Source organism: Seriola lalandi, unplaced genomic scaffold (assembly GCF_002814215.2).
Source record: "Seriola lalandi dorsalis isolate HSWRI2012SDOR001 ecotype SW California unplaced genomic scaffold, Sedor1 jcf7180002054873, whole genome shotgun sequence".
In the NCBI taxonomy this organism is placed as follows: Eukaryota; Metazoa; Chordata; class Actinopteri; order Carangiformes; family Carangidae; genus Seriola; species Seriola lalandi.
In genome coordinates this window covers 1002616-1029226 of record NW_019525426.1, presented here as the reverse complement: position 1 = coordinate 1029226, position 26611 = coordinate 1002616, and the positions used below count along the sequence as shown (strand labels likewise).

Sequence of the window (26611 nt, the reverse complement as noted above, 5' to 3'; positions counted from 1 at the left end):
TGTCAACATTTACTGCTGAGGGATTGTCTTTGAATTGTTGAGCTTTTATTTTAAATTTGCACATAAGCTTGCTATTTGAAAGATAGTCTGCCAAAATGCAAAGCAGTGACATAGATCAATCTTGTGAAATGTGAGATTCCCTAACTCATGAAAGAAGCCTTAGTGCATTGAATGTATTTAAAAAAAAAAAAAAAAAACAGTAGATAGTCCAATAACACAGGCAAATGTTCACAAAATGTACTGTGCGAGATTCAAACATCTTATCCCCTTCATAATCAGCCGATGAATGAATAAACAGCTTTTAGACTTCCAAGATGCTTTTGCTACTTTGTCCGATAATACCATGATCAGCTAGAATGTGACAAACTCTACCGTAACTGTTTATTGACATTGTTAGAGATGTGTGCAGAGATCCTTTATGAAAGTTGCCCGCAGAAACAAACACCTTTCAATGTTAAAGCAGGCTGTCCATGACGAGCAGTCCATTTTGTGACTCCTACAAAGTGGCTGGTCCAGTCTGATTTCATTCCACTCCGCACAGAGATGCGAGCCGGTTATATAATCAGTGTAATTAAGAAGAGTCTCTTGTCTTAAGTGATTAGTCCTGGTGGTGAAAGGCTACAAGTATAACATTTTGAGCAAAAGAAGCTGGTTTTGTGGTATCACACTTGTGTATAATCTCCACATAATGTGTGTACTTACCTCAGACAAATAGGCAGTATTATTAGTTAGCATTATTTTATGAAACATTTGAGAAACCCAACAAATGGCAAGGCTTGATGCTGAACAAGTATGACCAACTCAACCTGTCTGTTTGGTTCCCCAACAAGGATATCCTACATTATCAAGTTAGTGAATCTTTGCCATGCACGAATAACTGCTACATAAACAAGAGCTTCATAAAGGAATCAATGACATAATTGCTGACATGAATCTTATTATCATCTGTGAGAATGTGTAAATTCTCCAAACGAACTTTGGATCGAAGGTGTTGCTGCTGCTGATTTACAAAGAGGAGACATGGCTGTACATTTCACATTTGAGTACAGCCAGGACAAAGTCTTCTGCTGTACATGTAAGCTAATGGAACATTCACTGAGTAGTAATGAGAGGGCGACAGCTCTCTGGCTGGCAAGAGACGGGTGAAGAAGCTGGCAAGGTATTGCTCCATGTCAGCAATTAGAGGCAGAGAGTATATCTTTAGAAAGCGCTGCTGTATGTGCCCATAGTGGACATTCATTTTGTATCCACATCTCACTGTAGATATGTAGATGTCAGCGTTTTTGTCCTGTCCTGAGTGAGGTCGTTATTTGCAGTAGTCACTCAACTAGTAGTCATCTGCTGCCCTCACCTGGTGAACAGGAGACATGACGCCCACTCCATTTCCCTGTCTTCAAGCAAGTGCGGCGAGGACTGCCGGAGTGCTGGTAGAACGGAGAAGCGCACTCATACTGTATATGTGTGTACAGGTGGTGGAAGCCCTGGGACAACTGGGGAAGCACTGGGGGGCCTTTAGTGGGGCCTTCAGACTGGAGCTGTCGGCCCAGCACAGAGGAGTAGAACTTGTGTACAGGTGTCTTTCTGAGGGGAAAAGAAGAGTCCAGGGGTGTGTACAGTAGACATACCCCTTAGGTAGAGTACATACTTTTGATTGAGAGTGTCGAAAATAAACAATGGCATGAGAGGAATTCTTGAGCCACTAATAGGAACATTACTACACAGTAGACTATAGACCACTTATGGATGTCAAATGTTTCTACTGTATATGCATTGGTAAACATACCTGGATGGTGTCTGAGGTGGCAGAACTCTTTGTATAACAAGTTCTGACACTTTGGGCTCCCGACATGCTGCAAATAAACACACGTATATGAACACACACACATAACACATACAATAGATTCCAAATCCCATTAGAATCTGCTTTGTTCTGAATGGAGCTACTGGAACTACTGGAATTGTAAAATGTCTTTATTGGTACCACTGTCTAATATAACATACTTTATGAGAAATGGCTTTAATAATGGTTAGTTTGACATTCTGGGAAATACGTGTATTTGTTTGTTTTTTTTTGGCAAGAGTTAGATGAGAAGATTAATACCACCCTCACTTCTGTATGCTTAGTTTAGCATAAAGACTGGGAAAAAGTCCAAAACAGCTAGCTTGTTTGTTTCTTCTCATCTAACGTTCAGAGAAGAGAATAAAAGCATTGCGCAAAATGTTGACATATTCTTTGCGAAATCATCTATCAATGCTGTTTACTAAAAAAAAACAAAAAAAAAAACAACAAAAAAACAAACATTAAAAAGCCATTAATAAGGACAACTTTTGGCTTGCCAGGTTGAAAAAAAAAAACCCTTTGGCTGCTGTACAGCATAACTTGCTTGGTGTTTTTTTTTTTATCCCTAGTTGTTAAATTCATCAGCAAAGTCAAGCTAATAGACAATTCAACCACTTACATTTTGGCAAAGAGCTGCAGGCTCCAGGCTTGATGGATTATTATACTGCAAGATTTTTTTACTCTCTACCATTCAACATTAGGATTTATTCAGCATTTAAAAACCTTTTACTTACTAGCTCAAAGTTTGGTGGCTTGGTATAATGCAAAAAGTTTCCCAACAGCCACCTAATATGCTAATCAGTAATTAAGCAAATTAAAGAATCAGTGACAAAACAGATGGCAGTACCTCTGATACAGAGGGGCTGTTTGCCACTCCAGGTACCATCTGGCTGGCAGGTACGTCGGGTATCACCACTGAGAGCATAAGAATGGTTACAGAGGAACTCTACTGTTTCAGGATCCAACCCTGGCACTACCTGGTGGTAGCCGTGGTAGAGACGCGGTAGAGGTGGGCAGCTTTTCTCTGCAGGAGGGGAACAGACAGTGGGTGAGGTGAAGGCCAGAGAAAAGTTGATATTAGTGATATGCATTTTAATGAGTGTTTTTCTAAATAAGTTTCTTACCAGTGAAGCTTTGGTTGACTTCTTTCTCCTTCTCTTTTTCTTTCTCCTCCTTCTCTCTATCTAACTCCTCCTTTGTTTTCTCAGCAGGATCCTTCTCTGTCTTATCCTCTTCAGTTGTTGCTTTTTCCTTTGGTTTCCCATCGTCTTCACCTCCTGCCCTGTACTGTGTAATGTTGACTCTAGCGGGAATGATTTTCCTCCCATTCTCTGGAGTACCTATGGTATTATTTTCTTTCTTTGTGTCTTTGGTGTCATATGTAACTGTGTTGTTCTTTGTCATTTCCAATTCAAATATCTCCACTGTGTTTTCACCCTCAGATATGACAGTCCTCAGCTTAGTATCGTTAGGGCCCACTTTGTCTGGATCTCTTTTTCCATTCACCTGCTCCTCTTTTCTTTCCTTCTCTTCTTGCCCTTTGTCTTTTATTACAACTATCTCTGTGATATCTGTCTTTCCTGTGCCCAGGTTTATGTCTGGGCTGCCTTCTTTTTTCTCAGGTGGCAGTGCTGCCTCTGGTTCTTTCTTTTCAACTGTGTTCAGGCTGTTATCTGGGTCTTTACTATCCACTTTATCTTTGCTGCTTCCAGTGGGTTTCTCTGATGCAGTATTTCTTTCCTCTAGCACTCCTTCATTCCTATCCTCGGCCACAGGTTTCTCTGGAATGGTCCCAGTGTATTTATCTTCTCTGTCAACTGCTGTTGTATTCTCATGCGCAGTGTTTATATCTTCCCCTCTAGTACTTTCCTTTTCTCCGGTAGTGTTCTCTTGACTCTTCTCTTTAGCTTTGTTGATATCTTTGTCACTGTATATTTCTATTTCTTTGCCCTTTTCTGACTCTTTTGCCTTGTCTTTGTCCTTTTCTGCTTCAGTGAGAGTATTATTCACTGTGGGTAAAGAACATCAAAAAAGATCATTGCAGAATTGTCAGAAAGCTTTTGTTCAAACTTGTCTTGATGCTCGATGCCTCTAGGCAGTGATGATCAGTTAAAAATTGATATCCTCATAAAAACAAAATCAAAGTTAACTATTTGCAAACACTAACCATTTTATCTGGAATAACAGAGATTCCACAGTCTGACCTTTGGTGCAAACAGGAGGAGTTCCACTCCAGGTGTTGTTAGGGAGACAGGTTCTCTGGGAGGTCCCACTGAGTTCATAGGGTTGGTAGCACAGGTACTGCAGCGCAATCAGGACATCATTGGGTCCATAAACCAAGAAGTGGTCCCCATGTGTTGGCTTGGGAGGTAAAGCACAGACTCTTTCCACTGGCACTGGAAACCGGAAAGAAAATCAGGCTTTCAGAAGCTGAAAATCAGACATTTTCCATAATCTGCACCATCTCTGAGGCAGTATATAAGGCATCACATACGAGCAAATGAGACACATATGACTCTGTAAGATCCCAAGTTTTTATCATTTGATAACAATTCACATCATTGTCTTACCACACTCTGGGGCAGGTGCACTCCAAGTGCCATCACTCAGGCAGATGGCAGAACGAAACCCCCGCAGCTCAAACCCAAGATCACAGCGAAAAGTGATGCGTGCCCCTGAGTGGTGAAACAGACCCTCGGTGAATCCATGGGAGGGCACCGGAGGCCTGCGGCATCCCAGCACTGAGTGGAAAGACAGGCATGCAGAGTTTATTTATAAACATATGTTGCCCTATTTTCCTTTTTCTTAGCTAAATTAAAAGATCAGAATGCATAGAGGATTTAGGAGACATTTCTAGCATTCCCTTAACATTAGTTTATTGCACCTCCCTGGTGTAAAGGACCACACAAATAGACCCTCAGTAAATTCATTGCCTTCTGGTGTTTGCAGGTCAGACAGGTAGCCCACAAACACTCATTATTCTGGATTTAAAAATGTCCATAGTTTAAAAGCATAGCCTGCTACCTTCGAGGCCCATTAATGAATAATTTCACCAGTTGTGGTAAGTGTGAACAGGTCACAGCAAGATTTTCACACACGGCTTGTAAATGAGCAAGAAATAGATGCAATAAAAGAGCTTTAGTCAAAATGTTCAATTTTCCAGTGCTGTAAAAGTGGATTTTATGAAGTGGGGTAGTAAAGATTGGTAATGTGGTTGTGGAATACCGTGTGTAACTCTGTTATATGACAACCTAGCGCAAAACAAAAATATCCATGTCACAAATGTGGATTATTGTGTAATTGCTTTAGTATTTTGTGATGTGCTGTTTCTGAGTGAATAAAGTATCTATTTCTATGTTAAGGGCAAACAAATGTGCACACAAATGTGTTGCGGTACACAACAAGTTCACAACAGCTCAAAGAAACATGTTAACACTATTGTTATCATACCATTATAGCATGTGAGATGGTCCCTCAGGAGTTTTTCTGTGTTGTTGACTTCAAATTAGGTCAGATTCATGAAATGTAATTGCTGTGGTTTTAAAGTTCCAATCCCTCCCTATAATCTGGGCGTTTGTGCCTTACGGCATTTCCAACCTTCAGTCCCTTAGGGGATGGAGAAATCTGTTGGCTAACCAAAAGTGGAAAAGTAAACTGCAGCTGACCTCCTTTGAATATGTAAAAAAAAAAAAAAAAAAGGAGAAACACCCTGAGGTGCTGTGCACATTCTTGTGTTGTGCTAAATGATCCATCATTCATGTCAGATTGTGTCCACAGACATAATGAGATGAGTCTGGGGTTATTATGGTGGAATGCTAACACTGATGGCATCACAACACATGCTGTAAGTGAATCATCATTCCTTTCATAAATGCACTGGAAGCTATGTTGAATACTGCACTCCAAAACAGATTAGACTCAAAAATAGATTAAACTGTGCCAGAGCGAGAAAAGAAAAGTAATTTATTTCCTATCTTGAGTTTCTACAATAATATGTCACATTCTCCCATTCAGAATGAGATTTAGCTCAGACTTACAGCAGAAGACAGGTTGATTAGTGCAGATATAAAATATGGTTCATGTCAGGTTCATACTTAAAATTCTCCATCTGACTCTGGGGCAGAAACCTAGACACGTTTCCTCTACAAAATGTGAGACATTAGCGTTATTCCAGCTCTCTTCCATTAAAATTAACAGCTGAGGATTCCTCACGGGAAGACAGATGAATGCACACTGTGTGGAGTGAAACTCCTGCCTTTTTTTACGGGTGCCTACTCCAATGGAAAAGCTGGCTTGTGTTATAGAAGTAGGATTGTTTCACCATTAGTTTCATAGACTCAAATGTTTAGCCTTGAAAATAACACCACAAGAAAAAATTGAATGGTTGCAGGATCTTAAAGGAGGCGTATTGGGTACAAAAACAAAAGTTAGGGTCCAGACTCCCATAAATAGATGACCTTGTGGGCAAAAATGACTCTAGCCACACTCTGAGGGAGCGGGACTCCACATGACATATAGGGTGGGTATTTTCAAAAATCAAAATTTCATGCAAATTTATTTGTTAGGTGGTATTCTGGATTTGAAGCCCTTATGTTGAATTAGCTCATATTTCTTGAAAAGGTGATTGGCCAAAACCAAATAAGGGACTGACTACGGACAAAGAAAGGCAGCTGGCCTGAACCCAGTCCAAACCACAGACCTCTCCCTCGTGACAGTGAATCACCGACGGCCTCCGGGTAGCAACAACAGGAAAAAGACTTTCAGGAAGAAGTCAATTCTCAGTTATTTTGCTGCAACTAGGTGTGTCTGAATTCTGAAGAAAACTCCTAAAACAATTGCAGGATTTTGCAAGTGCAAATACAGAATAATGCATATCTTTCTGATGCCTAATGAGATGGAAAATTCAAGTCATGCCCACAGTATGCTGCAAAGATTAGCTTATTCCTCCCTGTGATTGGAACCTGCAGGTTATTTTGTCTGTCCTCAATTTTTTCCCCCCCAAAATATGAAATATCAGCATTTTTCAAGGATGATCATACTGTAGGGAGTTCAGTTACATGTATGTCAAAGACTCACCATTTTCACACCTCTTGCCCGTGTAGCCAGCCAGACAGGCACAGTGGTAAGTATAAGAACTGTCCAGGATACAAGTCCCATCATGCAGGCAAGGAGAGGAGCTGCAAGCTGTAACCACACAAGTGTGGGGCATAAGGGTCCAGAAAGAAAAAAACTTTGATAATATATTATCATCCGTAGAATGTCACAATCTTTATGCCAAATGGAATGGCTGTTCACACCAACCTACATTAAGAGATTCATAGCCAAGCTGGTGCCATTTAAATGTCACTTTCACACAGAGAGCCTCTGTTTACTTTTACTAGATCTGGCTTTGCCACTGGTAGCTTATGTGTGTGTGTGTGTGTGTGTGTGTGTGTGTGTGTGTGTGTGTGTGTGTGTGTGTGTGCGTGCGCGCTCGTGTGTGTGTGTCTGCTTTTGAGTTTTAAACCTTGAGAATGAGGACATTTCTGGAAAGTGAAGACGTGTTGGTCAGACCTCACTTTCTCAACGGTCCATTTGCAGACTTTTGCCAAAATGTGAAGGTGTCAGTCGAAGCCAAAGCTTATATACTTTTACACTGGACTCTGACCAGTGGAAAGAAGGAAGTGTGGAAACTTCTTCCTTCTTCTGTTTGCATCTGTTGGCGCACATGACCCCAAAGAGCCCCTTTGTTCATTAATTATGACTTTACAAATGAGATGTATTTATTTTCTACAAAGCAAGAACACATTGGGCTATATGGTTATGCAAAGGGGTTAAGATTTGTGGTAGGGAATGCATTATATCACCAAGGGTCCTCACAAGTGTGGGAGTAAATAAAAATTCTTATCATTAATAGTAGTAGTGTTTTTGTTATAGCTGCGCAGTGATGCTCGGGTCTGACCTACCTGAGCTTTCTTGAAAAGTGGCGAAGAATCCGTCGAAATTCTTGTAACCATCAGACACAAAGAGTATGTGCAGACTGTTGCCAGAGCTCTGGATCGGGGCGGGTCTGTTGTTACCACAAAATCGACCGATAACACCTGAGTTGATGCTGTCACCATCTCGGACCTCCACGTAGTCATAACGACAAGAATGGTGAAGCTCCAGGCTCAGCATCATAAACCTGTTGGTATGAAGACGAATATGAAAATTATTGCCACAAATCTAAACTATACAACTCTGGACATATTTTGCCATTCATTATTTTCACCTTGAGACATTTTATGAATATGATGGTGAAGTGAAATAAACTAACTGTGGATGCTTTGTGTAAAAGGTTCTATGGTTCCTGTTATTTTGGTGGTTTCCCGGATTATGAGAACACCTGTGTTCCCTGGCAGTGCCACACTGCTTGGCACCATGGTACCGAAGCTTTAAAATCTTCAGCCAGCAAACAAGTAATGAACAATAATGACAGCAACTGAATACATTAAAAGCTGCTAAGGGTGATTTGCCCGCTTTTACATGGCTTACTGTTCTTAATGTTGTGTGAAATGTGTTTCATTTTTACCAGGTACCACAGCAGTTAAAGATTTACATTTATTCTTTTTGTTTTTTTGTCTTTTGCTTTATTCAGTGCAGCAAAAATTCATGGGAACTAATTTTCATTCTCAAGCAGTAAGGAAGAAAAACAGTCACCTGAGATCATGACTAACACAGGTATCGACAAGTAAGACCATATAATTACTGACTCTGCCCCAACATTATACAAGCAAAGATTCAAAATCCAAGATGAAGCACACTTGGCAGTCAAAATTAAATGGATACTACAACAAGAAACTAAAGAGAGATTCCTATCTTTAGGTTTTTGGCAAGCTTTAGGAACTTCTCAAGAATTTCCTCACTCTCTTATCCTGAACACACTTTATATGTCCATTAAACAGCCAAAGTGCACATATGACTGCCATTACAGTTATGTAATTGGCAATAAATACTGTTGATAAACAGTATTGCTAATCCCAGTCTAAACAAGCATCTTGTTACTTCAGATCTGTGGCCGGTAAATGTCCATGAGTGCTGAATAAAGATGTCGATTGCACAACATTATTTCCAAAACATCCTGCTTGTGCTTAAGGAGGGGTTTTAGGGCCTGTTTACGTGCGACTTTAAGTGACTATAATAACTGTTAGAAGACATTTACAAATACTTTCAATTCATAAGCTGTTTGGTTTGGTTGCAATGTGACATTGAGATGACTGCCAGCTTGATTAGAAAAAAACAAAACGGAGTCTTCTTTCCCCTCCTGGGCAATTACAACATCACTAACATCACAACAGACATGAAGGACTGATGAACTTTATATATGACAATGGCATGCTCCCAAATCCTTTCATTTTATCCTTTATCATAGACCCTTGGGACAGGGAAGCTTAGACTAATGAGATTTACGGTAATGCTAAATGTTAGCCTGCAGCATCTCCAAACAATTAATGCCAGCTGTAATTCAGTAAATATGTTGCCTGTGATGAGACTGTATAGCGAGCCACTGTAAGACGGATAAATACAAGTGAAGCCTGCCAGGAATTCCCCAGTGGCTCGAACACAAAGGTATAACTTTCCATTAGTCTATCTCTGAGCACAGCAATGCTATTTCACTAGCGGGTTTTCTTGGATTTATGCCACAAACTAGGGATATAAAAATATGACATTTGAATATCAACCATGCCTATATTGAAATTTGACTCCCAGAATGGATTTGGACTTGCAATCTTCTGTATGTCACAGTTCACGGTTGTTACGTTTAATGCAAAGCTTTATATATACAAGAAAAACACATGTGGAATCATTAAATGTCTTTTATGCACAAAACAAACCACTGCCGTATGCACTGCATGCTCAGGCTGAATCTGACTGTATGGAGCTTTTGTCCTGTTAAAACCCTGCACGAGTGCTCGCCTGTAAAATGCTGTATGTGTAATGGAGAAAATGACAGAAATAGAAAGCTATCACAGGACTGAAAAGTAATAACTTTCCTGAAAAAAGAGGGTGTTGTGGTTTCCAAACTCAGCTGTAGACTTGCCATCGGTCCACGACATACATCTTGCAGAAATATCTGAACAGAGGGGAAATTTGACTTAAATGGGCCAGCCTTTAATAACTATTACAGATGGACAATGAAGATCGCAAAAACTGAAGCTTTAATAATGCCGGACTAAACTGTGGTGACTTGGATTTTATTGAGACAAAGATTTGCTATATTCTTCAGTTTCCACAGACTTATTTATCTGTATTCATCTGTAAGCTGTATATCCATATCAGCTATTGTTTGTTCACTTGCTGGCTGGTATAAAGGACTTCTCCATGGTTTAAAAGGGATTCTTCAGTAGAAAGTAGTTCTAATGAAAAACTGTTGACAGCAAAGTCTGTGAATTATTCAGAATAACTGAGAAAGATGTGCTGTTGACTCTTTTTGTGTCATTTTTAGCCATGTTAGTGGAGTGGCTCTTAGGATAGCAATGCCTTTCTCTCAGTCGGTCCAGCGCTTAGATTAAAAATTCAGGATGGATTTCCATGATACTTTGTACAGATATTCATGATCCCCAGAGGATGAATCCTAATCATGCTGGTGATCCACTGGTCTTTCTGTTTGCTCCGTCACCAGATCAACATTGAAATTCGTCCAATGCTTTTATGATGAAATACGTGCAAAACTAATGACATTTCCATCAGCCTCAGCTGTAATTGAACACACAGTGCTAATGATAGCATGCTAACATGCTACACTGGTACCATTTAGCTTTGATGTTATACTTCCTAAAAAATCAGTAGCCTATGTTGGCATTAGTGAGATACAGAATAAAGCTGTATACCGACAGTAGAAAGAATATTATCACTAACCTTGCTCATGTTACCTCACTGAAATGAGGTCAAGTAAACAACCACAAAGGCGATTGTCTGTGTTTATGACTTTACCTGAGTTCTATGGTAAAGGGACGGTCCACCTGTATGGTCCACTCACACCGAGCATTGTTCGGGTAACTCTCCAGCACCAAGTGGCCCTGTCGTTTACGGATCACTCCCCCACACTCTGAAACACACAGGAATTCCATTTTGGAAAGTTGTGTAGAAACGGGGTGCTGTTTAAATTTCAGAGGTTGTTAATTACAGCATAATTATTATTCTGAGGGTCATTCAGCTGCTTTGGATGCCATTCAAACCAAAAGTAATTACACTTGAGCTTCCAAAGACACTGTAAAAGCCCCATGTTGTGCTCAACAGCATAAAGAAGTGTGAACACAATACACACAGAGGCAACAAAGACATTCAGAAGCCTTTTAATTAAATGTATGCCTCTTGTGCCCTTTGGTGGAATATTTGCATATTGAGAAAAGCTATAGTCAGTGTCCAATTGTTACATATAAAATTGTTTTATGAGGTTCCTGAATGTTGGATATATGACCTCCTGGGAATAGAGAAGCCTTCCAAGTTGGCACAGACGTTAAATCAGCAGGGAAGGAAAATGCATGTAGTACACAGCATAGAGAAAACACACAAACATTTATAGTGAAACCATAGGATCTGTAATTAAGAGAATGAAGAGACTTACTCATGCAATCTCCACCAGACCAGCCGGGCCGACACTCAGCACAGTATTTGCCACTAATGAAGAAGTCATCCCTGGGGCCCCATGTCCCATTGTTACAGCGCTTACAGTTTTCAAATACACTGCAACCTGAAAGAAATAGAGCCAGCAGAAAAAATTATGGTAAAGCAGGAGTCAGGCTGACAGGCCAGAATACAAAGTAAACAAACAGTTCACATTAAATCTTTCGAAAGAGCTGTCAGAGTTGCTTGTCAGAGTTGGGAACACTTTAAATTAACATATGTTTTCTTAACATTCGCTCTGGTAAACTCATTAAGCTCATCTTTCACTACAGTAGAAAGCACAAACACACTAATGTACTCATGGGGACTTGGGCCCTTCGCTGAGGTTGGACTACATTTTTTTGTGTTTAACAGTAAAACGTGATGTACAGGTACCCTTTTAATTCTCAACAGCTGTTTTTTTTTCCCCCCATAAAGGAAAAGCATGAGAACATTCAAACTGTGGGAAAAACAGTCCTTCTACAGGTGAATGGCATGTAGGAAAATAACGTGGAGAAAACAAGAACTCAGATGCATGAGCTGCAGCATATGTGTGCAGGCATCTCTGGGTGATTGTATCCTTTACACTGCCAGTGATGAGCTTATCTCTGAGTATAAAAAACACACAGAATCACAACCATTTCATTCACAAATCAAAGTTCCAAGTGTGTTCAAACACTCCCGCACTCTGCCAATTCAAGAGAGGGAGCCAATGTGAAGTTGGCCTGAAAACAAATTAGATCAGACACACATACAGAAGTTATTTTCAGTCATTCTGTCCCACTGTTTGTTATGCTACAATACAAACAGCTGTGCAGCTGATAGGGAGCACTTAGTTTTGCAAAAACGATATGGCAGATACTCAAGATAGACCAAACTCTCACAAGCTCAACAGATGTATACTTTATAAAGACAATGCTCAATTCTGACAGCTCCTTATTGTTTGATGAAGTAAGATTTTGCAAGATTTAATTAAATGAAAGTTTTTTACCTGGATGGATAATGCAGGGGTCACACTCATTGATGGCGTTGCGACAGCAGGGCACAGCGTAGCCCACCGGAGTCCCCTGGAGTGGGCATTTACAGCGGATCACGTCGTACTCGCAGCAGCCCCTGCACATAACGTTCCATTCCGGGCCCGGACAGTGGTTGTACAAGTGCCTGTAATCTGAAGAAGCCGATACTTTGGGGGTTAGCAACTCAGCAATATCACTCAAAAAAGCGAGCAGGAAACATTTATTTACCTAACCATTATTACATAAGTGGACAAAAATAGAGAGGAGGAGGAGTCAAACACGGAGAAAGTATATCAGATGTAATATTTGGCCTTGTGGGAAAATGTGAGCTGACATGGGTTATGGTCAGCAGAGACCTGAACAGCAGTGGAAGAATTCTGGTGAGTTCAGTGTTTATCCAAGCTGCTGCTCCTCACTGTGCTCTCTGGTTATTTCCACCGCCATATGCTCGCAAGCTCCTCTTTAGGGGACCGCAGGTTTCTCAGTCATTTCTGTGTTCTCATACGATTTTACATCAGACAACATGCAACAACGGTAAAGTCACCGTCAAGGAAAACAGAATCGAATCATTACTCAGAAAAAACCGTACAAACCAGAATGTAAACACTGGCCTTCTTCTTTGTAAAGTTTCTGCTCAATAAATGCAATGTTTCATTGGACTGGAAACCCGTGACTCAGGGACCTATGAGTCTGAGTGGTTATGATTATGTAACAGTAGATTTAAAAGCTGAAACAGACAAGTGGAAATTCTCTTGTGGCAGATGTGGACAGAGAACTAACACAAGCTGCACTTTAAACTTGGCACCACAACGTTGCAGCAGTTTGCTCGAACCCTCCCACCAGCCCTGCAATCATAATAACTTCTCTGCCCTCATCTCTAGACTCCCACCATTTATTGTTCCTGTTCCCTCCCCACTGAAAACAAACAGACACACTTGCATGCTGGTTTTATTTGTAAAGCCGTAGTTGCACACTAGGTTTACTGATTGTTTATAGGAGTTTGGTGAAACCAAGAATTTGAGACACAGACACACACACACACACACAAAATGCACTGACACACAAAAGCAGAGGTCGTTTGGAGACGGTCAACAGGAGAGAAGAAGAGCAGATGTCTTGGAATGAAGAAGGAGTTGTCCCTGCTGCCCTTCCACATTAATGATATCATAAATTGTATCTAGGTCCAGCTTCAATTTGGCCTTCATCTCAGCTGTTTCTCCTAGAAGACACAGTGAGGTATGACATGCACACTGACATTAATCAAACAGAAAGTAGGTTGTGCAATGCCACTAGGTCAACTTTAATACCCGTTCCTTAAGGACACGGTTCGTGCGTCACAAAGCTGTTGCAGGCTGTTTTATGATTCCTGTGTGTTTCTAGGGTAATTTATTGTTTTGATAAATGGACTCAGCTTCATTTGTGTATTGACCTTAAACCACATGCAGCACGCCTGTGACAACATGGGGGTCAGGCCGCTCTCTGTGCCATGGCATGTGGTAGATCTAAGGGCTGATATAATGTCACGGGGGCCATATACACCGGTCGCTTCCACAATGACCACGCTGTCACACTGACCAGCAGTGATACACAGTTAAAAATGAAAGTAAACTTACAACCTCTCAGCTTTGTTTTTGACTCAAAGTTTTCTTTTGTTTAGCTTGGTCTGTCTCCATGAGAGAGAGAGAGAGAGAGAGAGAGAGAGAGAGAGAGAGAGAGAGAGAGAAAAGAGAAGCTCATGGTTTCTATTCAGATTGTCATTTTTGTGGATTTATTTTGACCATGTGTAAGAACCACAAAAATCCATGGCATGGGCATGGCCCGCATGTTTAGAGAGAGATCCGTTGTGACAAGAAGAAGGCACAGTGCAAAAAAGGGTATTATGCACCATACTGTGAGAAAAGTACAACTAGATATAAACAGTGGTACAGCTACTTTTTTTGATCCAAAGTAAAAGCCTAAGTTCAGCCACATTCTTACTTTTCCTCAATATGTAATATCTCAGTAAAATCAATTTAAAAGATGCAACGAAAAGTCTAGTCCATGCTTTTAAAAGTACTTGGATTGCATTCCCATAACAGTCAGACTCACGACGCCCAGTTTAAAAAAATCAATGCAGCACATCCAGTGATATCATGTTTTTAAAGCTGCTAATTGTTTGAATACAGTAGCCTGACTGGTCTGCTTTCACTTACATACATTAAAACGCAGTCGGAAGCACCTACATTTCAAACAACTATGACTTTTGTTATGATTGCAATATGACCCAAATTACACAATTTGGACGTGAATGTCAAACAGGAGACTCTGGATGGACTGAGGCCATTGTCAACAGTGTTACTAGCCAAGCTTACTCCTCAGACTGTAAACCGCCGTCATTGGTTGCCCTGCAGTGACCGTTACTGCAGGATGAAAACAGTTTTTAAAAGGTGTGATGCCTGCCACAAGGGGATTAAGAGTTGCTGACACCTCCCCTCCTCACGGGACAGCTTTTCTGCTTCCTTGCTGAGGTCTGTAAAGGACACTGGCCACAGAGACGATGAAACCTGATTTATAGGACATGAACATGAAAGGGTCAAAAGACTTTATGAGCTGGTCTGGTAATGTCATTACATGGGTCGCTGCTGTGCGTCTAGTCCTTCGACAGAGAAATGACATCCCGGGGTTTACCCTCAGTGTACTCCTACAAGACGGCCCTGATTTAGAATAGAATAACAAAGGCTGGAAAATGATCTTTTGTCAGACCTCAGACCGTCAGTGACATGACAGTACATGCATTGTGATAGGATTCGTTTCCAGATTACCACAAGCTTCTTTTTTTTTTCTCTATACTCCTCCTTGAGGTAAATAAACACAAGCAGCTGAGTTTTCATTCTTTAAAGACATGTGTACAGATTTAGTTTGCTGACCTCCTGTTTTGCTGATAAGGATGTTCTGTTCTTCTCTGGAGCGCGACTTAGAGATTTCTCCCCCAGTGCTGGACGCATGTTGGAATGCATTTCATTTATTTTTCTGGACTGGTATCCCCACCGCTTAACGAGTGTTTACTGATTCACAACACACAACGCAACTGAAGATCTTTTCTTTTTTTTCTTTTTTTTTTTTTTTTACATAACTGCGCTCTGACTTGCATCCCAGCTATTTATTTATTTACTTATTTATTCATTTGAGCAATAAGCTTACTGCCTTGTAAAAACACATCTGTGAGGATTCCAGGTCAACACCTGCAGGTAACTACAGACTGGACAGCAACAATTTCAAGTGGGATTTTACAGCAGTTTGGGAAGGTCTCAACAGGTGTGGAAGTGCACGTGCACAGGGGCAAACCTAAGCGAGTGGGCGTTTGCACAAGCATTACGAGGTGCACAATGTTGTATTTATGTTTTTTATGCAAGCAAACACACTGTGAAAAACTATTTGAACGCGAGAGAGAAAAATGGCAAAGTCATACCATCACCATTATCATTATGTTCTGTTCTCCAGACCTGCAATTTAACCCAAGACTTTGGTTGTGCTGTGTGCCCCTGGCTTGTACTTAATCACAAGCTGGAAGTGTTGACAGTTGTCGGAGACGTAACTCGCTCATCCGACACCAAAGTTTGCTTCCCTACTGTGCCTCATTTCTGTCTAGCACCCTTCCTATCCAACCTGTCTCCTTTTTTGTTGATTTTTGGTATGCGATGGTGTCTACATATTTCCACAGTACACACATAACTAGTACTAGTGTGTGTGTGTTTGTCTGTTTGTGTGTGTGTGTGTGTGTGTGTGTGTGTGTGTGTGAAAGAGAGAGAGAGAGAGCGAGAGAGACAGACAGAGAGAGAGAACACACTGGCACTAAGCCACAAAAACAATTTAACAGCAGATCACAAACTTTTTTTTTTTTTTTTTTCCCTCGGTTTTGTAGCTAAGCGTGCAGAGTTTTGTGTGTGGGTTGTTTGGCTTTTCTTGTCTTATGTAAGTGGTATCTGCTTTTTCCATTCCAGATGTTGTGCTCCTACATGTACACCTCAACATGAATGTCAAGAGGCCAGAAAAATGAAAATCAGGCATCATAACAGACGCCCTGTTGCTTGGTGGAGACATCCATGTGTCACAAAGGGCTTCCATCCAATCGGAAGAGCCACAGGTCCAGCTTGTTAACCGGCATGTCTCGGCTGCAAACCCATTGATGTGGATCCAGAGACTGACAGAGACATTATTATTAGCGCGGTCAGAGAGGCGGTCATGGAAATTCACATCCTGTGACCTCGCGTCTGACCTTACTCCCCTGCTGACCCACTAACCTGAAGGAGAGCCACAACAAACCCTGACTTCTGCCAGGCAAACAATAGAAAACCATCACATTGTTGTTCAGTTTTGTTGCCTTTTTTCTTATCTACTCTGTTCAAATATATAGCCTGCAGATGCACACAACTTTTCACAAGCCCTAGGAAACCAACACTATTCATAAATGGATACACTGCGTTCAAAATGTGCTGCAGGAGCTGAATTTGACCTTGCATGTGTCTCATAAGCCTGCATTAGCTCCAGCCACTTTGTCATCATTTTCTGGAAGAAACTTCCTCTGAACTCAGCTAAGAATAAACCTCAAAGGTCGACATCTGCTTTTTTGTTTGTTATGATTTTGTGTCAGCATCCACTTCTTCGAAGTTCACATTCACAACCAAGTGCTGCCTTTAGGATTAGTTCAACATACTCAAACCCTTGTATATGACTGGACTGGACCGCACCATAGGTTATTTGCATTCTGCCTAGAGTCAGCCAGTTTTACCCTTTATCTGTTTGCTTCTCTCCTTCTCTCTGTGCTCACATATGCAGTATCTTACAACAAGTGAGTTCGCAAATGTTGTTCTCATTGTCATTCCTCATTTACATGTTTTTTTCTGTTTCTGTTGACAGACAACAGAACAAGTATGAAATAGTGACTCAATTGCAACCAAATGTAGACTACATGTTAACCATCGGTCATGTCTGACAAAATCATCACAGACTACATATAATTTAAAGACAACAGCTGTGCTGTGATTTTGGCTATATTTACTTGTAAAATGATCACTCAGGGAGAAAGTTAGAATCTCATTCACGTCAGCTGCCGTGTGGTCAGCATAGAGAGGTGTGCCTGCGGAGGGAAAGTCCGTCCACTCACTCGTGGGGCGACTCTCTTCTACGGAAATGTAGATTTGTCCAAAAAGTAAAGTAGGTAAGGTTCATCCAAAAGGTGCTTTTTTGAAAATAAAAAAGTTGTTAAAGGGGTCTGAAAAGTCAGTTAATCTAGCGACAAAGGCACTGAGTTGGCAACACTGCTTGTTAATGCCAAATTATTTTGAAAGAGCAATGACCAATGGGGAAACTCCAACACTTGGCCGGCCGACCAACCTTATCACTCACTCACGCAACATTTGGCTGACCAAAAACATGACACAATGCTGTGGCTGTGTCATGTCTATTAGATATGGTTTATCTTTGCTCTGCAGGTTTGACTGAATTATCTCGTAAAAGAAAAGTTGTATATCTTGGCAATGCTTTTTTGTTTTCTTGATGAGTCTATCCTCTCATCTAAATCTTTGCAAGAAAGCATATAATCATAGTTTCCAAACTTTTGCTTTAACATTCAGCTCACTGAAATAACAAAAAAAAATAAATTTTTTCATTTATCTCTGGTAGCATCTAGTAATGCAGACAATTTAATTTGTATTTGGCCATTGCCACATCATTAGGTCATACTTGTTCTCTCCTGTAATGAAGTGACAACTCGGAAAAGTTAAGAAAGAAAGTGAAAATAAAAATGTTTAGTCCAATACTGAATGCATAGTTTCCTCCTGACAAAACGGTTCTTATTTCATGCTGATGTATCATGGAAACATAGTTGTTTTTACAGCAGCTGTGAGTGCATGTGTGTACACGTATGGGCTATTCCTTTTAGCCTACTGCCCACAGCAGCTGTCTGGTATTTTGAGGTTGAAGCGATTTAGCTATCATTGAAGAGGGAAACTCCCAGGGGAGTTCTGTGGGCATTGCGTATCTGAGTGTAGCGTTGATCCCAGTGCCCATCCTGTAAAGTCCTTTAAATAAACTTCCCTCCGGTACCACAAACCCAATGAAATATCCTCTCACTCTATTATCCACTTTGGTGAAATTGTATGTACACACAGCAGTATATAGGTCAAACAGGAGTCTGAGATGTGCACATTTGTTTTCAAGATATAGCCCCTAAACTTGGAATGAACTCTTGGGTCTGATGTCTAATACACTATTTTTCCAAACGTGGCCATGTTTTTCTACTAGTAACTAAACTCTGTGCCAAGATTGTACTTACTCCACTCTAATATCATTGCTTTAATGTCTTTGTTTCCCACTGCCCACTACCCAGAAGCCCTAACCTCCCTGTGGACTAAAGTTAAACCATGATGAGAGTGTCAGAAGAACAGAAGATCTCAGGATCCATGTCGGTGGGGGATCCTGAACAGGAAAACTTACATAAATAAAAAAAAGCCAAAACGTGCACAAATGCATATAAACACAGGCACAGGCAGAAACAGACATTTCCATAAAGGTAGGATTTGCATATAAACACCTCTGCTATGCTTTGAAAAAAAGGAGAGTATTTTAGGTTGCTCAATAGACAAGATCTATCATCAGCTGATTATACACTCCTACAAAACAAGCTGTGCTGAGAGTAACTCAGCTGACAACATAAGTAAGTAAATCTGCCAGAACTCTCTTAATCACTGGGGTTTAACACAGCTGTGCTCTACCCAGCCCTTTGCCACATTCACCAACATTACAAATTGAAGGTATTATTTCACTGTGTGGTAACCATGCGAAGGGGAATCAGACAGAGCAAAGAGATTTGGTTGGTTATGAGTCTTGGAGATGGCGCATGGTATACACATTACCACAGTCAGCGTGATTGACTCAAACATGACTCATGTCTTCCTGCAGTAGATCAAGTGGTCACTAAGGGTAAACAGGCAGAGTCAATGTTGAACACTTTGGCACAAATGGGACTAAGTGCCAAGATTCAACAGCCCTATTAGGACTCCGACCGCCTCATTTTACCTTAAGGAATGTGTGGCAACATCCAAGGTTTTTTTTTTTTTTTTTAAAGAGTACAAAAACAACCTCGGTTTAATTTCACACAAAAGAAAGAATAACTAAAACGAGTAGAAAGGAGTGTGAAGCTCACGAAGCCCTTTTTTTTTTTTTTTTTTTTTTAATGGGACAATAAACAAACCCACACAGGACAAACCCTCACTCTGTATTTCAAAATAAAAGTTGTAAAGACAAAGATTGCACAAACTTGTCAGTGCTGTTTTTCTTTGCTGCCTCTGTAAGAAAAAAGGTAGTTTTTACATCACTGCCTCTCTGTGGGTCTTCTTTCACAAGCCTTGCTGAGTGCTGTTGTGCTCTTAAAGGATTGAAGGGAAGAGGGGATGGAGAGAGTGCTGATGCCGGCTTTTTGAGAACAAAGAACATAAACCAAGAGGATGTGAGGTAGGGCGAGGGAGGAAAAATAAGAGCAGTAAAGGTAAAGTCTTTGCCAATGTCTTACCATAGGGCCAGGTTCTCGCTTGGGGTAAGGAGATGAAGATGAAGAGGGAGATGAAGAGGAACCAGCCCTCCTTCCCAGAGATAAAGGTGCTGGTCCAGGGGATTGTGTGGGTGCCCCCGTGGGTTTGCCCCAGCTGCAGTCCCCGTCCCGCAGACAGCATGCTGCAGTCTGGAACTCTGTTTACTTTCTGAACTCAGCTGACATCACCTTCTCTCGGCCCTTCAGTCCTTCCCTCCCCCGCCCTCCATTTCTCCTTCTCTCTCTCTCTCTCTTAGTTTCTCTCTCTCTCTCTCTCTTTGGCTTCAGATTACAGCCCAGCCTCGCAAGGAGTTCCACTTGCAGTGGTCTCCCAAAAACTCCCCTCACTCCGCTCAGAGGACGACGTCACCACTCGTGAATGAAAGCAGGCTCCAGCACTTTATGCTTAACTCATTATGGTGTCACACACACACACACGCACACAATATGAGGGGAAGCACATAACAACCAGTTTATGTTCTACACAATGTGCCGGCCACACTTTAAAGGCCAATGATGTGGTGATAGAATTTATGTGTGCTTCACCACTTATGGGTTCATGTCTAAAAAATGTTGAGTCCAATGTTATTCAAGTTCACACCTAGCTAAGCTTGCAAATGCAGCTGTGTATAGTCTGAGAAAGCATTGTGTGTTTAATAGCAGCTTTCTATCAGAAGCTGTTGTAATATTTAAAAGAACACTTTGATATTTAGCAATATATGAAAATATTGTTTTTTTTTTTGCTGAGAAATTTATGCCAGTCTACTGTCCGTGCACTAAATATGAAGCTACAGTAAGGAGACTGGTCGCTCAGCTTAGCACTAAGTCTATGTCTACCTACCAACACCTCTAAAGCTCATTTACACTGTTTCACTTTTGATGATTCTATACAAAAAGTAAGGAGAAAAATTAGGGTTATGTGCCAGACTATTTCTTGAGAGACTAGGTATTTTGTTAATTATGGACTACGCCAAGCTAGCTGTTTCCCCCTGTTTTCACTCTTTAGCTGTGTCCCAATTCATGGGCCGGATCTGAGTTTTCATGTGAAGACCGATTTGAAGGCTCCTTCAAATGCAGCCTTCTTTACCTTTGGAAATGAAGGCTTCAATTGGTTGGCCATTCATGGCCCAAATTATCCCAAGATTCATTGCGCGCCGGTTTCAGCTTAGTTCAAGAGCTAACGGTGCAACAGTTAAATCAAAGGGCATTGTGAGAAAAAAAGTTATGTGTTGTCAAGGTTGCTAGGCCACGGGAGCCGCAGTTTGTGATGCAACAGTAAGGGCGGGAACAGCTAGTGACTCAAAGTGAAAATCCTCTGTACGCCAGATTGTATCATATCTGTTCAGCCTTCACGGTCTACGGTGGGTGGCTGTGAACAGCCACAGCCTCGTAGATTGCGTCCTCCGAAAGATGCAACCCCTGAATTGGCACAGTTTTAATGCTAAGCTAAGCTAACCAGCTGCTAACTGCGTGTTAAGAGTGGTACTGATCTTTTCGTCTAATTCTCGCCAGGAAAACGAATAAGCATACTTCCTAAAATGTCGAACTATTCCTGTAACAACTTTACAACATTATACACAGATACGGTATCAGATTGACACAATGCACTAATATAAACTGTTAAAAAGTTGGAATAAAATATTATTTACCTCTTTCCATGAAATGATTGTGACAAAGTGATTTATTCTTGACAGATAAAGTGAATATCTTCTCAAAACTTTAGTAGTCAATCTCTTCCAAACATATCACAATGAAAATGAAACCACAATTAAACCACAATTAACTGAAAACTAAATTATTCCAACTTTATGGGCAACAGTGTATATACATAAATATACTGTTCAAAAAACAAATTGTATCAAATTACAAAATTAAATTCCCTATAAATCTGAATATGTTTGTTAAAGTTATTCTGCAAATCAAATAGTGGCGTAAATTATTTTACATAGTTTTATCCTGGATTGCAAAGCTGCTTTCAAACTTTGAAGACGTTACAATAACAACAGAAAAGTAGCCAGGGAAAACACAGCTCAAGATACTTCTTTTTTTTTTTTTTTCTTTTGTTATTTTGTATGATCTCCTGGGTGTGTTTTATTTCAGCTGGATGCATCACTGGAATTAATTCATTTGTTATTCTTTGCCCACTGGGACTCCAAGCTGCATGCATGCAAGAGCTAAAAGGGAATACAGATCAAACGACTGAGAGCAGGAGAATCAAATATCCTTGGCAGTTTCCTAAAACAGCAGGATTTAGACCATAGAAGGGGCAAATGAGCAGTGCTCCAGTCTGTGTATGTGTTTGGGAGGGAAACTGAAAAACAGACTGAAATCAAGAGAGTGTATTAAGAGGAAATAGGAATAGAGACAGTTGGATTCAGAAAAAAAAAGCAAAACCAAGCAAGAGAGAGGGGAAAAGGAAATATTGCCTGCCACGCTGCAACTTCTATCCACCTTTCACCACCTCTCTACTGTTTGTCCAGATGCCTAATAGTTTATTATGTGAAACCCAAGACTTTCAGGTTAATGCGGACACTAGTTTAGTATTTTCAGCGGGTCGGGAGCTGCAGTCTACTCTGCCTCAGAAGAACACAGAGTAGACTGCATACACCAAGAGTGTACAACTTTTGATGTCTTTTTGATTGTACACTTACACATTGTCTCACTATGTAATTTAAACACATAATCAATACAATTTCAGTCTTACACTTGTTGATTTTTTTCACACAAATATAAGATATGTGTTCCTAATTAAACACATAACAAAGTCATCTAAAGAATGCAATGGCCTTCTGGCGGGCCTCCCTTCACGTACAGTGAAACCCCTAGAGATGGTCCAAAATGCAGCAGCCTGTGTGGTCCTCGATCAGCCAACAATGGGCAACTTGTCACCCAAATCAAATTCAACACTTAATGCTGGCCTTCAGGGTGACTTCTAGGTCTACACCCATCTACTTGAACTCTATCATACAGCCTTATGCTCATTCTTGGCCACTGTGTTCCTCCAAGGAATGTCGTCTGGTATTGCCATTGCTGCACACAAAGCAATCACAGTCCAGACCGTTCTTGTCTGTGGTTCTCCGATGGTGGAGCAAGCTACTGAATGCTATCAGGGCAGAGTCCAGAGTCCCTCTCTATCTTCAAGAATCTCTTTAAAACTAATCTCTTCCGAAAGAACCTCATTGTAACATACCTAACTAGCACTTACTATGCATTTTCTGTGCACTTCTTTACATGATCCCTCAGTTGTGAGTCAGTTTGGACAAAAGCATCTGCCAAATGAGTAAATATAGGAAGTGTCACTCACATCTTATACATATGTGACAGTAGATATTATTATACTGTTTATTTATTTTTTTGTGTGGGATTTTTTAAAAGTTTAAAATAACTGTGAGTACTGCTGGTGAATGCCACTTTCAGGAAGTAAAGGCCACCGTGCTATGAACATCATGTATGTCCAAAACATATATTTTTCATGAGCAAATAAATGAAGAAAAACAACCCTGTTTTCATCTTGGTGACAATACTTCTTTCAGGGAATTTTGTGGGTTAAGAAATTCCTCAAAACATAAAGGAGTACTTACAGGGCTTTCACACCAAAATCGCACATCCAACATTGTGCAAGGCAAGGCCAGAGAGCCTAAGTTCAACTAAATAGGACTTTGAGCCCAAATAGCCTGACCTCCACAACATGTGTCCAGTGGGATTCTGTCTTTGATGGGAACCAGAAGTCATGAAAATGATCATTTTACAGTAGAGAAGATAGTGGGAAAGCTGTGCATCTTTGAAGTCCCACAGCTATGTAAATCTACATAGTGAAACACAAAAAAGAAAAAATCTGAGAGGATGAGGATATCAAGTTTGAAACCTAACATTGTGATTGTTTACATTTCGTTGTAGTTCATAGCGTCCCAGATGGCTGATTTGTAGGATTAGTACCAAACTATTGCTTCTTGAGCGTTTAGGCTAAAACCACTGTGCCAATTTTTCTGAAAATGTAAAATGAGCAAAATTACACAAGATACAAGATACACATTTTTCACTGGGCAGCGACAAAATGATGTCTGACAATAGTTGCAACATGCTGAATTTATCATAAAACTCAAGTCTGTCATGTTGTTCTTAGTATCTGTTTTGCCCTATGGGAGAGAATCATTTTGGTCACCTTGCCACACAAACAGGAGCCCGCTGAGACCTTCATCCATCATGTTACTGTATTAGCCACATTCTCCCAAAGGGAAACATTTTCTCATGACCCACAGATCATGTTCATCGTTGGCTGCATTATAGAGACTTCTCATTTGGCACCACAGTGACTGTGGTTGGTCAAAAAGAATGGGCCCCCTGCCCACAGCCCACAGTAAAATCTCATTACCTAGTACATGTAGGAAGTGGTGTAGCAGGGGCAAAACAAATTACCTAGGAGGCCATTACACTTAATGACAAGCAAGAAGAAATCCACTGTTGACTGCACATTTGTTACAGAAGGCATTTTGGAGGCTATTTATAATCGTAGGTAGTCCCAAAATGTTGTCTGATCAGTCCATTATTAATAGCTTTGACTTGTTTTTTCGTTGTCTTTGATATCTCAGGGTTCTAACTGAGAGCAAAATCAAGGTGTCTGACTATGGAGCCATGTGGTTTCAATCCACCAGAATCTAATCATGGCAACACATTCATTCCATTTCTATGGTTACACAGTGGACACAGAGTAAACACAAGCGCCCTTTTTTTTTTTTTTTTTTTTTTTCCAACAGTTAATGGTCTCACTCTATCATGGCACAACCTGCCGTCTGCCTTAGATGCTGTGGATGGAAACTAGGCCGTCTGCTTCACAGGTAAGACAGATGCCTGCAGCAGCTTTTCAGCAAAGCCGGCGACAACTGTTGCCAGCTTTGCAGCAGAGTGCCATGACGATGTGCAGTTTAGTAACTTAATAGTGCAGGACAGTGTCAAACTGGACACCAAATATGCTCTCATTTATGCGCTGCACTCTAAAGAGAGCACTCCACTTATGAAGACAGCTTGTTTTTATGAACTCTTTTAAGGTTAACTACTTGCTCTGCATTCAGCCACTGTGTTTATGCATAATTATCTGTCCCTAAAGAGGAGCGGAGGCATGTCTGTCCTTTTACCTCACCAGTCATTTTTCTTTATTATGCAAAAGAGCAGGAGGGAAGAAAAAGAAAAGATAGATAGATAGACATGGTGATAATTACGTGACATTAAGTGAAAGAGAAAATGAGTCCAAATTAGTCTGAATATAATAGAAGAAGATGTAAAGTACACATTAATGTACTTTAGGATGTAATGAATGGTATGTCTGAACTTATTGGCCCTGTTTACATATGAAGCTCAGACTTCTGCAAGACATTATATATATGCCTATAGGTATGTCAAGCTAAATCAAGTGAGATGCAGTGCCTCAAGAATTGCATTACATTATTGTCAATGCCCATCCAATTCCAAATACTTCAAAGCATTTTCAATGCTCGAGATGCATATTATATTCAAGTAATCTATTCAGAGACATCTAAAGTAGTTTTGCCTCACGTGTACTCGCTCTATGCCTTTAAGTCACACTCTAAATTGTCCCTGCCTGGCTTTGATTTACATAAACCTATAAAGTAAGTCAGGTCAAATACATTTACTTTGTATGAAGCTCTAAATCTGTCCTCCTGGGTCTCCACCCAGTGAAGCTATGCAGCTATGGCTGCCCTGGGTGGAAATGACAAAGACTTGGATTCCACATCATATTACACCCTGTTAATCCCAAAGCAAAAGGTCCATCTGCAGGAGATTGCAACAGCAGGGAGCCAAATTAAAGTAAAGATTATTATAGCACCCTCAAGGGCGTCTATAGATAGGATGCTAGAGAAATGGTGTGCATGTCTGAGCATATGCACATGAATGTGTGACCTGGTGAGCTCTGCTCCTATATAATATCCAGCATGCAGCATGAACTCTTCCATATGTACCTCCATGGAACGTCCTATACAGTCCAATCAGTCACCACTGCTTGTAGTGTGAGTATAATGTAAATCGCCTGAAAATCTATTTCAGGAACTTTGAAGTGAAATTTTTTTCTCTGAATGCGACCATAGCTGATCTTTACCAGAAAAAGTTTTAATAGGAAACGACCTCATGCAAATTACAGCATGTGCGAAATATCTGCCGACCTCAGCTTTTCATGTGAATCCATGCTGAGCCAAATGTAAAGTCAGCCGATATATGCAAACTTCAGAAACATTATTACACATGTTACTTTGGTTTTTAATTGCTGAATCAAGATTTAAAAGCTTGAACCCAGAAAACTTAGTTACTTATTGCAAACACTGTCCAATAAAACAAGAAGTGCCCTCCCCTTGAATGTGTGTTGTAGGTCACCTTCTCTTTCAATAGTGAGTGGGATTTGTCTCAGAATAGACTCATGCCGTCATCCAAACAGCTCTGAAGATCATAAATCTTGTCAAGCCCATATAAGTTTATAGGAAGACTGTAGACTCCAGCTGTGAGGTCTATAAGCATGGCTACAAAACTCTGAAAATTAAATTGTTGAGGGGGGGC

General features: G+C 40.6%; 1 protein-coding gene and 1 long non-coding RNA gene across 4 annotated transcripts in view; one reads left to right on the top strand and one right to left on the bottom strand.

Moving 5' to 3' along the window:
• The window catches only part of pamr1b (peptidase domain containing associated with muscle regeneration 1b), a 63619-nt gene that overhangs the window by 1742 nt on the left and 35266 nt on the right, over positions 1-26611 (bottom strand). Inside the window, exons 1-12 of one of the 2 annotated variants that reach the window (XM_023428280.2) lie at positions 20030-20229; positions 12456-12632; positions 11427-11552; positions 10793-10907; positions 7786-8003; positions 6917-7024; positions 4411-4581; positions 4045-4236; positions 2965-3849; positions 2688-2864; positions 1784-1850; positions 1352-1581 (exon numbers count right to left, since the gene is read on the bottom strand). In XM_023428280.2, coding sequence (XP_023284048.1) covers positions 1352-1581; positions 1784-1850; positions 2688-2864; positions 2965-3849; positions 4045-4236; positions 4411-4581; positions 6917-7024; positions 7786-8003; positions 10793-10907; positions 11427-11552; positions 12456-12632; positions 20030-20189 — 2626 coding nt within the window. In that variant the 5' untranslated portion in view covers positions 20190-20229. Of the gene's footprint in view, positions 1-1351; positions 1582-1783; positions 1851-2687; positions 2865-2964; positions 3850-4044; positions 4237-4410; positions 4582-6916; positions 7025-7785; positions 8004-10792; positions 10908-11426; positions 11553-12455; positions 12633-20029; positions 20230-26611 lie in introns of those variants that run through there. The other variant, XM_023428281.2, reaches the window with a different exon arrangement.
• Positions 12632-17075, top strand: LOC147817867 (uncharacterized). 2 transcript variants are annotated; one of them, XR_015438597.1, is made up of 2 exons: positions 12632-12860; positions 16461-17075. It is a non-coding gene; the product is annotated as an uncharacterized LOC147817867 (long non-coding RNA). The 2 variants fall into 2 exon arrangements; XR_015438598.1 differs by lacking the exon at positions 12632-12860 and adding an exon at positions 12869-13716.